Genomic DNA, 15623 nt, shown 5'->3' with positions numbered 1-15623 from the left:
CATCAGAAAAACTCTTCTAGACATTAGTCTAGACAAATAGTTCATGAACAAGAACCCAAAAGGAAATGCAACAAAAACAAAAATAAATAGATGAAACTAAAACTAAAAAGCTTCTGCACAGCAAAAGAAATGATCAACAGAAATCCCAGCACTTTGGGAGGCCGAGGTGGGCGGATCACAAGGTCAGGAGATCGTAGACCATCCTGGCTAACACGGTGAAACCCCGTCTCTACTAAAAAGTACAAAAAACTAGCCGGGCGAGGTGGCGGGCGCCTGTAGTCCCAGCTACTCGGGAGGCTGAGGCAGGAGAATGGCGTAAACCCGGGAGGCGGAGCTTGCAGTGAGCTGAGATCCCGCCACTGCACTCCAGCTTGGGCGACAGAGCGAGACTCCGTCTCAAAAAAAAAAAAAAAAAAAAAAAAAAAAAAAAAAAAAAAAAAAAAAAAAAAAAAAGAAATGATCAACAGAGTAAACACAGTCCACAGAGTGGGCTAAAATATTCACAAACTTTGCATCCAGCAAAGGACTAGCACCCAGAATCTACAAGGAATTCAAACAAATCAGTAAGAAAAAGATAAATAACCCTATCAAAAAGTGAGCTAAGGGCATGAATAGATAATTCTCAAAAGAAGATATACATATGAGAAAATGTTCACCATCACTAATTATCAGGGAAATGCAAATCAAACTCACAATACGGTATCACCTTACTTCTGCAAGAATGGCCATAATTTATCTTTTATTTTTCTTTTTTTGTTTTCAAATGACCTACTTCTCACTTCAATTCTGTTAGTTTTCACTTCATGAATTTTGGAGTTCTGCTTTTAGGTTAATATATGCTTATTATTGTTATACCTTCTTAGTGGTCATCCCTTTTATCATTATAAAATGTCCTCTTTATCTCTTGTATAATTTTTTGTTTAAAGTCTTTTGCGTCTAATATTAGCATAGCCACCCAGCTCTTTTCTTTTCTTTTCTTTTTTTAATTTCAATAGCTTTTGGAGAAACAGGTGATGTTTGGTTACATGAATAAGTTATTTAGTGGTGATTTCTGAGATTTTGGTGCACTCATCACCCAAGCAGTGTACACTGTACCCAATGTGTACTCTCTTATCCCTTGATCCCCTCCCACCCTTTTCCCCCAAGTACCCAGAGTTTATTGAATCATTCGTATGCCTTTGCATCCTCATAGCTTAGCTCCCACTTATGAGTGAGAACATACGATGTTTGGTTTTCCATTCCTGAGTTACTACACTTAGAATTACAATTCCATCCAGCTTGCTGCAAATGCCATTTTTTCGTTCCTTTTTATGGCTGAGCAGTATTTCATGGTATATATACACACCACATTTTCTTTATCAGCTTGTTGATTGATGGGCATTTGGGCTGGTTTTATATATTTGCAACTGTAAATTGTGCTGCTATAATATAAACATGTGTGTGCAAGCATCTTTTTCATATAATGACTTTTTTTCCTATGGGTAGATACCCAGGAGTAAGATTGCTGGATCAAATGACAGATCTATTTTTAGCTCTTTAGGGAATCTCCACATTGTTTTCCATAGTGGTCGTACTTGTTTACATTCCCACCAACAGTGTAAAAGTGTACCCTTTTCACCACATCCACGCCAACATCCATTAGTTTTTTTGTTTGTTTGTTTGTTTTTTGTTTTGTTTTGTTTTTAGACGGAGTTTCACTCTTGTTGCCCATGCTGGAGTGCAATGGCGCGATCTCGGCTCACCGCAACCTCTGCCTCCCGGGTTCAAGCGATTCTTCTGCCTCAGCCTCCCAAGTAGCTGGGATTACAGGCATGCGTCACCGTGTCCGGCTAATTTTGTATTTTTAGTGGAGACAGGGTTTCTCCATGTTGGTCAGGCTAGTCTCAAACTCCTGACGTCGGGTGATCCGCCTATCTCGGCCTCCCAAAGTGCTGGGATTACAGGCATGAGCCACAGCGCCCGGCCGATTTTTTGATTAAGAAACGGCCATAATTAAAAATTTTTAAAGTATGGCTATTCCTTAACCAAGCGTTACGCTATGATGTTTATGCCTTTGCGTCCTCATATGCTTAGCTTAATCAAAAGCTGCAGACAATATTCTGATTCCCACGCAACAAAGTAAGTTCCAGTTGGATTGTAAGTATAATATGCCTGAAAAATCGTCTCTGACAATTTTGCCATTCATGGAGTTAAGGCACATATAAATAAAAGCTTGGTGTAGTTGCACATGGGGGAAGCTGTTTTTGAGGGTAAAAAAGAAAGAAATTGTAAAGGAAAATATTAATACATTTGATTGCCAAAAATTTAAATTTAAAATTTAGAAATTTAAATTAATGCTAAGCTATAAGGATGCAAGGCATAAGAATGATATAATGGACTCTGGGGACTTGGGGGAAGTACAGGAGGGGTGTTAGGGAGAAAAGACTACGCCTTGGGTGCACTGTACACTGCTGGGGTGATGGGTGCACCAAAATCTCAGCAATTACACCTAAAGAACTTATCCATGTAACTAAACACCGTCTGTTCCACAAAACTATTGAAATAATAATAATTAACATGTATTTAAAATTGAAATCATGCACATAATTAAAATGTAAATCAAAAATGGAAAATTGAAAAATTCTGCAATATTTGAAAATTAATGATACATTTCCAAAAAAACTGTATTAAAAAGATTTCTCAAATAAATTAGAAAAGATTTTGTCTTGAATAAAAATTAAAATGTCACAAAACAAAATTTATAGTTAAAACAGTGCTTTGAGGGAAATTTATAACTTTAAATACTTACATTAGGGGAAAAAAAGAAAGACAGGTTTCAAATCAGCAACCTAAGCTTTCCCCCTAAGAAAATGGAAAAAATTTTATATAATAACCAAAGAAAAAAGAAGAAAGGAATAATAACAATAAAAGTATAAATCAATAACATTACAAATAGAAAACAAAGAAAAACAATGAAACCAAAAGCTCAATCTCTGTAAAGATCAATAAATTATATCCTCTAGCCAGAATGACCAAGAAAAAAAGAAAAAGAAGACAAACTACCAATATCATTAATGAAAGTGAAAGTGTTGATGCAGACCCTACAGACAATAACAACAATGATAAAGGAATACTATGAATAATTCTGCCCATAAATTCATCAACTTAGATAAAAATGAATCTATCCCTTGAAAGGCATAAACTACCAAAACTCATTCAGGAAGGAAATGTCCTATAAAAATGGTCCTATATATCCATTAAATACATTTAATATATAGTTTAAAACTTTTCTACAAGGAAAACCCAGGCCCAGGAGGCTTCACTGGTAAATTATTACAAACATTTAAGGAAGAAGTAATACCAACTCTAAAAAGCCTCTGCCAGAAAACAAGAGGAGGGAATACTTCCCAACTAATTTTATGAGGCTAGCAGTACCCTAACACCCTAAAAACAAAAATCTTAAAATCAAAAACTAATGCTCTCCTTGAACATAAACTCAAAATATTCTTCTACAAATTTATTAGCAAATAGATTCCTGCAGTATATAAAAAGAATAATACATCACAACCAAGTGGAGTTTATTCTGAAAATGCAAGTCTGTTTCAACATTTTCAAATCAATTAATTTACCATACTAACAAACTAAAGAAAAAAATTATGACTATATCAATAGATGCAGGAAAAACACTTGGAATTTTTTTTTCTTTTTTTTTTTAACTTTTAAGTTCAGGGGTACGTGTGCAGGATGTGCAGGTTTGTTACATAGATAACCATCTGTCATGGGGGTTTGCTGTATAGATTATTTCATCACCCAGGTATTAAACCTAGTATCCATTAGTTATTTTTCCTGATTCTCTTTGTCCTCCCACCTTCCACCCTCCAATAAGCCCCAGTGTATGTTGTTCCCCTCTATGTGTACGTGTGTTCTCATCATCTAGCTTCCACAAAAGTTCTCATATTAATCCACAATGATAAAAAAAAAAAAAAAACACTCTCAGCAAATTAGGTATCAAAGGGAAGGTTCTTAACCTGATGAAGAGCATCTATTAAAAAATTTATAGCTAACATATTTAATGTTGAAAGACTGTATTTTTTATTGCTACATAACAAACTACCCCAAAGCTTAGTGGCCTAAAACAACAATTTTTTTTGGTCGTAGTTTCTGTGGGTTAGGAATTTAGAAATAACTTAGCTTGATGGTGCTTCCTCAAGGTCTCTCATAAGGCTGCAGGCAGGGTATCCACTGGGGTTACAGTCATCTGAAGGCTTAACTGGCACCAACGAAGCTGATTGCAACCCCACTTTTCTCACACATGGCTATTGTCAGGACGCCTCAGTTCCGTGCTATGTAGGCCTCTCATAGGTGCTTGAATGTCTTCACAAGTCATCTAACTTCCCCCAGAGCAAGTAACCCAAGAAAGAAAGCAAGGAGGATACTATAATACCTTATATGTTCTAATTACATGTCACATACCATCTCCTCTGTCACATTCTATTGTTAAAAGCAAGTCAGTCAATAGAATTCACACTTAAAGGAAGGGGATATTGACTTACCATTTTGAAGGAAGTAGTACCAAAGAATGTATGGACTTTTCTTTAATATCACCACAAAGATTGAGTAGGATGTCTGTACTTATTACTCCAATTCAACATCATATTGGAAGTTATAGCCAGTGTAATATGTCAATAAAAAGAAATGAAAGATAAGTTGATGTAAAAGGGAGAATTCAAACTAACTCTACTAGAAGAAAACGTAACTGTCTACATAGAAAACCCTGAAAGAAACAACCAAAAAAACCTCACAAAATGAATAATTTAGTTTAGCAAGGTCACAGTATACAATGTTAATATTTTAAATATTGTATTTCTATCTACTAGCAATGAACAATTAAAATAAAAATGTTTAAGTACCATTTACATTAGCACCAAAAAATAAAATAGTTACAAATCTAACAAGATATGTGTAGAATCTTTCTGTTGAAAACTGAAAACACTGATGAAGAAAAAAAAAAAGAAAACCTAAAAAAGTGAAAACATGTATTGTGTTCATGAATTGGATGACTTAATATTATTAATATGCTAATTCATCCAAAATTAACCTACTGATTTAACACAATCCCATTAAAAATCTCATCAGAAATTTTGTAGATACTGACATACTGATTCTAAAATGTGCAAAAGATGTAGAAAATATTTTAGATGTAGCTAAAATATTTTTGAACAAGAATGAATAATGTTGGAAGACCCACATTACCTGGTTTTGAGATTCGCTTTAACACTACACTAATCAAGACAGTACAGCGTTGGCAAAAGAATGGTCAAATCAATCAATTAGACAGAATTGAGAACCTAGAAATATACCCACACAAATATGATCAATTGCTTTTTGACAAAGGTGCAGAGGCAATTAAATGGTGATATAACAGTCTTTTTAACAAACGGCACTGAAACAATTGGGTATCTATATTCACAGTTATGAATTTCAACCTACGCCTCTCACCTTATACAAAAATTAACTCAAAATAGATCACTAACCTACATATAAAATATAAAACTTTTACAAGAAAGTATAAAATAAAGTTATTGTGACCTTGGGAACTTAGTTAGGCAAAGAGTTCTTAGACATGAACCAAAAGCACAGTACATAAAATAAAAACAATTATGAATTGGATCTTATTCAAATTAAAACTTTTTCTCTGTGAAAGACACTGCTAAGAAAATGAAAAAACAATTCACAGATTCAGGAGAAGGAAGTTTCTAAATTATATATCTGAAAACAATCTTGCATTGACAACATATAAAGAACTCTAAAAACTCAACAATAATAAAGCAAGCAAACCAATAAAAATTTAGCAGAAGATTTAAACAGACGCTTCAATAAAGGTGATAAACATATGGTAAAATAGATGCTCAACATCATTAGTCATTAGGGAAATGCAAAATAAAACAGTAATGAGATACTGCTACATACCTATTTGTGGAAATACTAGAGCTCTCATACATGGTTGGCAAGAAGCCAAAGTGGTACAGCCACTTCAGAAAATAGTTTGGCAATTTCTTATAGAGTTAAACACACACTTTCCAAATAACCGAGCAATCCCAGTCCAAGGCATTTACCAAAAGAAATGAAAATTTATTGTATTAGTTTTCTAGGGCTGTCATAACAAATTACCACAAACTTTGTGGCTTAAAACAACAGAAATTATTCTCTCACAGTTCTGGAAGCTGGAAGTCCAAAATCTAGGTATCAGCAGGGCTGCTCTTCTTCCAGAGACTGTTCTGTGATTCTGGTTTCTGGTAACCACAGACTTCCTTGGCTTGTGCCTCCTTGCCTCTGTCGTGTCACCATCTCCACATGTGTCTTCTGAGTGAATCTCTTGTAAGGATATGTCATTGGATTTAGGACACACCTGGATAATTCAGGATGATCTCATTTTAAGATTCTTAATTACATTAGCAAAGACCCTTTTTCCAAGTAAGGTAAAAACGTAGGTTCCAGTGATTAGGACATGGACACCTTTGGGGTGTCCTATTTAGCCCATTACATTCATCTTCACACAAAAATCTATCCGTGAATGTTTATAGCACCTCCATTCATAAATTCCAAATGAGAAACAACTCAACTGTCCTTCTTTGGGTAAATTGATAAATCAACTGTGGCACAATGCAGGAATGTAATACTACACAGTAATAAAAAGAAGCAAGTTATTGATACATCCAGCGATATGGATCAGTCTGAAATGCCTTATGCTGAGTAAAAGATAGACCAAAAAGCTACATGTATATGACATTCTTGGGAAGGCAAAACTATAGGGACAAAAAATAGAACAGTGGTGATCAGAGGCTGAGGGTGGAAGGAGTGATTAACTGCAAAGGGGAAACATGGAAGAATTCGGGGAAGGAATAGAACTGTTTTATATCTCCATGGTGGTGGTAATTGGATGACAATGTATTTTTTAAACTCATATAATGGTACATCACACCTATATGTAAATTTAAAATCACATGTTTACTATGAAATACTAGGGCTGGGACTTTGCAAACCAACTTTTCCTCTGTCAGTTGAACCCCTTTTAGGCTCTACTAATTAAGGGTCCTAAGAGGAGACGAGAGGCATCTGGAATAAGAAGAAACAGGTTCCTTCCAATTTCGACTTTTATTTCTGTTGGCATCACCCACAGATATGCTCTACCCTGGCAGTGAGGTTGTTTCCAGTTTTAAGTTTTGTTTTGTTTTTCCCTACTTCTAGAATCGCCTCAGAGATACCAGAGATAACCCCTCAGAGATACCAGCATCTGCCAGCTTCCCATCTTGATTGGTCTGAGAATCCTCCTGCAGGCTCTAGATCCTGCTTACCTCCCCTCTCCTCTTTATTCCCATAGACTCGAGGATGGTGGCCTCTTCCTGTGGTTTCTGTCTCTGAATTACTCTTCTCTTTCACTTTGTCACTACACTAATACTGATTTAGCCAATTCCTTTTATTAAATTATTTATGTTAAAATTACTGAGGTAGTTCCTGTTTCCCTGACTAGAGACTGACTAATAGAAAGCCAGTGTTTCCTGTGCCCTACAAAGATTACTACATAATCTGTCTTCACCTTCATCTACTCTCTGGTCTCATCCCCTATTTCTTTTCCCCATCACTCACTCGAGATGCAACTGCTGATTCACAGGACATAACTGTTAAACCTAACCACAGGGATGCAGAATGTAGAACTCTTTATTGGACAAATAACTTAGTCTCTCCAACAAATAAACAACAAGGCAGAAAATGGATGAGGGAGGAACCTCTAATTTGTGAGAGCCTTAAATTAAAACTTATTATTAACCAGCAGCAATGTGAAGATTCAATCTGAGCCCTGGTTTCACATATATATAAATATATGTAAATTCTTCATCTTATCATTTATATTACATGATACATGGAGAATTTGAACCATGACTGATGTGTAATATTAAAAAATTTTAAAATTATTGTACATTTATTTTAGTTGTTAAATGAAATTGTGATTATATTTTAAAAGCCCTTCCCATTTGGAAATACATGATGAAATATTTATTTATGGATATACTGACATGATAATACACTGGAGGAAGGGATATAGATGATATACAGACATAACAACAGTAGCAACTGATCGTTTTCAAAGCCAACAAATATGGGTACAAAAATTCATTATATTATGTAAAGACTAGATTGTTTTTATGTTTAAAATTTGTTACGCATCTCCAAAATCTGAGGGTCTATTTTATCAGGCAGCTAGGCCAAAGAATGGCTCACAAGTCTCTGAAAAACATCGGGAGCCACTGTTGAAAGGCATATAGTGCAGTGATTTCCACTGTAAGCCCTGAAGCCCAATACCTGGGTCCACCACTATCTATCTGTGTGTGACCTTGGACTTCTCCCTGCCTCTGTTTCCTCAGAGGTGAACGGACATGAATAATAGCATCTACTTCATGGTTTTGTCATGAAGATTAAATGAATTCACATATATAAAGCACTGTTTTAAAATAATATCTGACCCATACATAGTAAGCACTCAAAAATATTTATTATCATCATCATCATCATTATTATTACATAGGAAATCAAATTGTAATGCATCACCAAGGTTTTGAAACAAATGTATCCAAAATATGCTTTTAATCTTGATGAAGTTCACAAATGGCACAATATTGGCATTTTCTTAAACAAATTATACAATCATATTCTTAGATAACAAGGCACAGCATCACCATTACCATGTGTCCTCAGAGACCACAACAGGCAGTGATTTCCTGCCCCCCTAAGGTTTGGTGGAGCTGCATAATCAACAGGATGGCTCTCAAAGAACCAGTTTGCTACCAGATAAGTCAATGAGAAATGCCATCACATTTACTGGACATAGAATTAAATATAAAAATGATGCACAATAAATATGGAATTAGCTTATTTTGCATTCAGTTTCATTCCTTTCAAGTGACAAAGGTGCTTTTTTTTTCAGTATCTTAGGAGGCAAACATGTATATCTTCCATGGGGCATTCTCACCAAGTTGTTGTCAACAGAAATTAATAGAAACCGTGAGTTCAGTTGCATGATAACCTGAGATGAGGGGAAAAAATGAAGAGGAGGGAGAAGAAGGGGAGGAGAAAGAAGAGGAAAAGGAAGAAGATGATAAAAGGAGAAAGAAGAGAAAAAAAAAGTAGAAGATAAGTCATGAACAATCACAATTATTACTGAAAAAAATACTAATTTACAGAAGTGCTTCTTTAAACAGCATTTATGAATTATGGATATGAGAGGTAAGCAGGCTTGTAAGGCAAATGAAGACTACAATAATTCAACTGCATCTATTAATCTTGGTAGTAGGTTATGATTACAGCTCATCCATCTGAATCTGTAGTCATGGGTTGAGCCCTTTCTGAAACCAGCCTAATTAATGAAGACTGGCCCTGGTTAAGGTTTGCAGACCTCTCCCTTTCTGAATCCAGCAAGCTTTTTTTTTTTTTTTCCTTCCATTTCCCTTCTCAGAAAAATGACACAGAATGCTAGGGCATTCTGACATCAAGCTAGGTTCCAGAAAGAACTCACTACCTCAGGAGGAAGAATGTAATTGGACAGAAGGAACCTAAAGAACCTACCAGAGCAGAGGTTTTCAAAATGTAGGTTTTAACTCCAAGTCCCTTCCCCCTCTCATCCCATAGCATAAGGGTAGTTACCTTTACCTTCTTCCTGGAGTCATTCATCTGCTCAGGCTTGAAGGTCCCTGCGGCGCCTGCCAAAGGCTTTGGAACCCACATTGGTGGGCACGAAGTTGCTCTTCACCATGCCCCCTGATCTGCTCAGCAAGCCTGCCAGCCGATGAGTCACACAGGTGGCAGTGTTGCAGGCTCTCTTCTGGGCAGCAGAGCTGATTTGCAAGATGGTGAAAGAAGAGAAGACCTGTAAGTGAAAAGCTGGGGGAGGAGCCCACCTCATGGGACCTTCGTAAAGAGAACTGCAACGCTTCCACACACCACCTAACAGTAAGTGTTTCTTGAAACTGCAATTATCAAAGCTGTTAGGGGAAATGGCCTGGCAGTCTTTGCCAGGAGCTCTGCCCAAAGACCATCATGAAAAGAAAGAAGAAAAAACAATTCCAAGCCATGGGGCACAGGCTGAAACCCTGCACTGACCATTCAAGGAAGAAGTGGGCGACAAAGCCCAGACCCACCCCAAGATACACAAGGAGTATATAGAGACCATACCCCAGCCACAGGCACCAACACTACCCCTTACCACAGGAAAATGAAATTCCCTAAAGTCTTCAGAAGAATCTCAGAGAACAGGGTTTGTAGCATCCTCTCCCAGAAGTACTTACCAGCTCCTTCACACACTGTTCTTGCTGCTTTAGGTGGGTCACAGAGATGACCCACCAGGCCCCATATCCAGCTACCCTGAAGTTAAGAACACTTCTGAGCATAGGCACTGGACACACACAAGCCTTGGATGTGGACCAGAGCAACGAGCACCACAGCTCAGTTCATTTTAGAAAAATAGATTGATTCATCAAGTGCCAAGGCATTAGGGTGTGCTTATTTTACGATGGTACATTTAGAAGCAGAAATTGGATGGCTCTGTCATAACACCCTCTACAGTCTCAAGAAGCTTCCCTTATTTTCTCTTATCTCTAATGTGGTCAGTAAGTTCTGCTGTCTTCCCTTCCATCCTGAGGTCTTCAAAACATTCTCTGTCATAAGCAAAGCTACCAATACCAGCATGAAGACAAATCAGAGAGGAATCCACATGCATCAAGTTCATAAAGTGGAGCAAGAAGGGGAATCAGGAGAGGTGAGAGGAGTTCAGCTGCCATCAGGGGTACCCTGAAGTGGGGTAGTGGTCCCTCTGCAAGCTGCTGGCTATGTCTCTATTCTTGCCAGGCATTTCAGGCCCGAAGTTGATGCCAGGGAACATATGAAAGTTGTTCAGGTACTGCAAGTATGTGCCCTGCAGACAGGCACTCAGATTACTACACTACTTAAATCTAGGACTGTTTAAGCTGCAAGGGAAGGACGTAACAGACAGTACCATGCACTAGGGACTGTCCCCATGGGCAGTCACTCAGAAGGTTGGACCAGGCAGGGGACATGTCGAGTGGGATCAGGTGGGGCAGGCAGGAGGGCAGCTCACAAACACTCCATTAGGAGAGCTGAGAGGGTCAGTGGGTCAGGGCCGTGTAGAGAAGGGCTGAATGGGGAAGGATGATTTTTTCTGGAATTCACATGATATTCAGTCCCTCATGCTCAAGAGAGGTGGGTGAGATATTGGGTCTATCCCTGGCTTCACCCTTACCAGTCTTAACTCATCCAATGCTGGGAGATCTCCCAGTACTACAAGAGCAATTCCCACAGTGAACGATTCCACACCTCCCCATTCATTTCCTATCAGTTTTCAGAATTGAGTTTTTTCTATGTCTAGAAAAAGCTTCTACATCTATGTCCTAACAGCTTTCAGAAACGGAGCTTTTTATTGTGTCTAACCACAGTCCCTCCAGATGCACTAGGACCTCCGTCTCCCTTGGAACTTGAGAAAGGGAGCCCGCTGAACAAATCAGCTTGCTGGACTCCTGGACAGTGTGTTCTCTCCTGCCTCTTGGGATCTGCCTTCTTGGTATGCTGCGGGGAGAGGAGGCCCTGTACTGGGCGCTTGGGGAGCCTCACCTGTAGCCCCCTGTCTCCTGCTCCTGCTCCAGCTCACTGGCCTTCATCTGCACATAGTCCTGCAACAGTGCAGCCAGCAGGAGGCGCGCTTCCTCTTCACTGAGTGTGGCCGGGTCTGGGCTGCTCTCCAGGGCAGACCTGTGGAGGGGAAGCAAACTCATTGCAGGCTGTGAGCCACTGCCTGCCCCTCCCCAGGATAGGCAGCCAGGCTTCCTGATCTCTGCTTCTTCCCCTGGGGATGTGGCCACCGCGACTCCCAGCGGACAGGGCATGAAGCCAGAGTCCACCTGTGGGCACTGATTCACCAGGAGCCACGCGTGACTTCAGAGGCACAGAGCTGTCCGGTCCTAGGGGCAGTGGGAGCAGAAGGCGCCCCTGGCTCCAGGCTGTCTCACCTGAATGGCACCGCCTGGAGGCTGCCCGCCTGGTACAGGACCAAGATACTGAGAGCCAGGAAGGGGGAGAACTTCTGGAAACCCATGCCGCCTCTCTGTAAAGGAAGGATGACGTTACTACTGCACCATCACAGATCTAGGTTCCAGTGCTGCCTCTGCCACAACCGCCATGTGACCTCAGGCAAGTTACTTCACCTGCCTGAGCCTCTGTTCCCTTCATTTGCAGGAAGGGCTGCTGTGAATCTCAAGAGATACATTGCAGTGAGTTAATGGCTTAACAAAGCAGAAAAAGGTGTCCTAGGGGAAGGATGGAGAGAACAGATGAATTTTGGTTCTATTTTGTTGAAGGCCAGGCAGAAGCCACACGTGCCCGTGCACACAAACCCACACTTCTGCCCTAATTTATGCCGAAACCAGGCGTGGACGCATCTTGCTGTAGACCTGCTCTCCCCTTGCGCCTGTCTTCTCGCCTTCTCCTCTGCTAGGCTTCGCGCCAACGCATGCGAGGGGAAGGTGGGAAGGGTGGATTAGAAAGGAGCGCTCATCTCTCAGTCTTGGAACTGGGGAAATTTTTAACGTGCCAGGTACGGGTGTCTCAGGACTCGCCCGCAAAGCCAGCCCTCTACCGGAGCGCACTTTAGCAGCAGATGCTGGGCAGCAGCTCCGCGAGGTGAGCGCCCAGGGTTCTAGTCGGCTAACAACACTGCCTCAGATCCGGACCCGAATCCCGGGAAGGCTCACCAGGAGGCGCCTCAGAGGAAGGCTCAGAGTTCCGACCTCCCGGGGACGAAACATGATCCTGAAGGACAAAGTCAGTGCGCTCCCGGACCCAACTCGGCAGAATTCTGCGCTCAGCCGGGCCCCAACGCCAGGATCGCAGACCCGCCTACCTCGGCTCGCCGCGCTTCCAGCGCCCACGCTGAGCCATGCGGATGCTTGGGCTCCTCTCGCACTGGTAGGAGAAAATGCCGGGACAACCCTAACCGCTAGCCTTCTCCACAGCCTGGAAGAGAACTAGGACCACCGCTGTAAGGTAGGACCAGATGGCGGCGGAGAGGCAGACAGGCAGATGGAGCAAACTGGGTGATGCAGCAAACTGGATGAATTAATCGAAGAAGCAGGTTATTAGAGTGAGCGGAATGGGGAATGGGAAGTTCCTCACCTGGAGACGAGTTTCAGGGCAGCGCGAGCGGCTGGTCGACCTCGGATGAACACCACGCCTGCTGTGCGCGCCTTCCCTGCGAACCCCCGCTCTTATTACAGAGATAGCGGGAGGGGGGTCCCCACCAGCCCCCGTGGCCAATCCAAAGTGTCCAGGACTAGCCAATCAAAGGACCGACCGAGCTCTGATTGCGTCATAGCTCGCACTGCCGGCACTGGTACTCTGGAGCGCCGGCAGTCCGCCCCGCTGTCATTTTTTTCATTGAGGTCATTGCTTGGGAAGCTGGAGAGCCTGGGAGAGGACAGAGAACTTTCAACTAAGAGTCAGGGCAAGTCGAGGATAGTTTGGCGTCACCTACAATGAAGGGCCAGAGCTTCTCTCACCTCCTTGGCTCCTAAACTCCTGCCTCGCACTCCCTCCTGTCACGGCAATGAGGGACCCGAGTCCAGGCACCTGAACCCCCAAAGAGGTTGATCAGTAGTCCTGGGTTCTAAAGGGACTACAGCTGAAAGAGCCCACCGCAGGGAAGGAGTGGTGGAGAAGAGAAAAGGGGAGGGAAAAGAGGAGGGAGGGGTCCTCAAAATTTGATCTCTTTGGACCACCTGGGGTGCTTCTCTGGCTATCCTCCGACCCCTTGAGCCCTGGCACCCTAGGCCCCAAAAGAAGGCTGTTTTGGTGCCAGTCTGGCAGCCAACCTTTCTCCACCTCAATCCTCTGGGATGGGCAGGAGGGGAAGAGAGGTTGGGGAGAGTGCTAAACTGACACTGTATCTCCAAATCCTCGACTGCGGGTCCAGCATCTCCCACCCCAAGCCAGGACCCTCCACTGCCGCGCCGAAGTTGGCTTATACAGGTGCCCTGCAATTCTGCCCCCTGTTTGCCAAGCTGCCTGGCGGAGATGGTCTATGCCTGGGTCTCTATCTGTCTTGCTCCACACCCCACTTCGCTGAAGCACCTGAGAGCTGAGCGCGCTGGGGTCCAGTTGCCACCCGCGGAGCGGAGCGGGTGCTGCAGCCCACAGGTCAGCCCAAGAATTTCCACACCCGTTCCACTCGCGACTGCAGACCAGCAGGTGCGCGCATTACCGCAGGATCCCCGCCACACGCTCTGCCTTCTGCATTCATAGACAGTCCAGCAGACAGCCAGCACTCACTGGAACAGACGCGCCCTCACCAGCCGCTCCCTAAAGGGCGAGCGGGCAGTAACCCAAACTAACCACACCCAGACCCGAAAGCAACCCTGTGTGTTTCTGTTTCCAAAAACAGGCGTGTTTTATGCAAACGGGGATACATACTGCCCCCTAAACACGCACACCGACACATGCACATCCACGCACACGAACTCAGCCTATCCGTTTTTTCTTAAGGAAAGCCGGATTCTGGGAGTCTGCGCTGCCAGCTCTTCTTGCTCCCGGGATTCAAGAGAAGATGTCAGCTTTGGCAGAATAGGCTAGCAGGGAGCTGGGGGTAGGGGCGGTGGCAAGAAAGAAAGGGGCGCCTCTCACCACAGCCCCCAGTACCGGGCCTCAGGTTCGCTCTTTGCTGCTTGGCAGTAGCGACCCTAAATAAGTCCGTCGGCGCCCCCTGCACTCCTGGAGAGAGCGTTAGGGAAACCTTACTGGAGGCTGCGGGGCAGGAAGCAAAGCCAGGGGCTAGCGGAACCCCTGCAGATGATGCTCACTGTTTCTGTGAGTCAGAAGGAAGTTCAGGGGATGTCTGTCTAGGGCCTCTGAGTCCTTTTCGTGTGGCAGGACCCAGCTGGTGGGACTAGGAAGGGTTGGCCTCCAGCACCGGTGCAAAGGAAACTCCAGGTAACACCCACGAAGAATCCGGACCGCGGACTCGGGTGACCCGCCCGGCCTGCAACTCAGATGCGCAGAGTGCACTGAGTCAGGGTGACCTGCAGTCCCCCGCTCCCCTGGGAAGGCAGCCAGAACTGTTCTAGAAGTAGCTCCGGCCTCTCACGAACTCGAAGTAAGGCAGGAGGACTTCCAGGACCTTTGTAGTACCACACCAGGAACTCCAGCTCTCTAAGGAGTATTTCTACGTATGCGAAGGTTCTCTATGTCTAGACTGTTGGACTCGCTTTTGTGTTTTTGGTTCTGCTTTGTTTTTTAATTTTTAATGTGTGTGGGTGCATACTAGGTGTATATATTTATGGGGTACACGAGATGTTTTGATACAAGCATGCACTGTAATAATCGCATCATGGAGAGTAGGGTATCTGTCCCCTCAAGCATGTATCCTTTGTGTTACAAACAATCCAGTTACACTGTTTTAGTTATTTTTAAATGAACAATTAAGTTATTATTGACTATAGTCACCCTGTTGTGCTAGCAAATGGTAGGTCTCATATATTCAATTTTTTTTTTTTTTTTTTTGTACCCTTTAACCATTCCCATCTCTACCA

The 15623-nt window shown here is 42.5% G+C and overlaps 1 protein-coding gene across 3 annotated transcripts; it reads right to left on the bottom strand.

Moving 5' to 3' along the window:
- Positions 1-6247: 6247 nt before the first annotated feature.
- CALCB (calcitonin related polypeptide beta) lies at positions 6248-14288 on the bottom strand. 3 transcript variants are annotated; one of them, XM_010357096.2, is made up of 6 exons: positions 14170-14288; positions 13216-13291; positions 12054-12148; positions 11659-11796; positions 9685-9869; positions 8514-9061 (listed from the first exon to the last, which is right to left on the bottom strand). In XM_010357096.2, exons 3-5 carry the CDS (start codon positions 12137-12139, stop codon positions 9710-9712), a joined length of 384 nt encoding a protein of 127 aa, XP_010355398.1. In that variant the 5' UTR covers positions 12140-12148; positions 13216-13291; positions 14170-14288; the 3' UTR covers positions 8514-9061; positions 9685-9709. The 3 variants fall into 3 exon arrangements, with proteins under 3 accessions (XP_010355400.1, XP_010355398.1, XP_010355399.1); XM_010357098.1 differs by lacking the exons at positions 8514-9061; positions 14170-14288 and adding an exon at positions 6248-6388 and having other exon boundaries at positions 13216-13274; XM_010357097.2 differs by lacking the exon at positions 14170-14288 and having other exon boundaries at positions 8516-9061; positions 9679-9869; positions 13216-13260.
- Between the last annotated feature and the right edge of the window lie 1335 nt (positions 14289-15623).

Source organism: Rhinopithecus roxellana, chromosome 15 (genome assembly GCF_007565055.1).
Source record: "Rhinopithecus roxellana isolate Shanxi Qingling chromosome 15, ASM756505v1, whole genome shotgun sequence".
Lineage (NCBI taxonomy): Eukaryota > Metazoa > Chordata > Mammalia > Primates > Cercopithecidae > Rhinopithecus > Rhinopithecus roxellana.
Note: the sequence above shows the minus strand (reverse complement) of the source record. Positions and strands in the feature narration are given on the sequence as shown.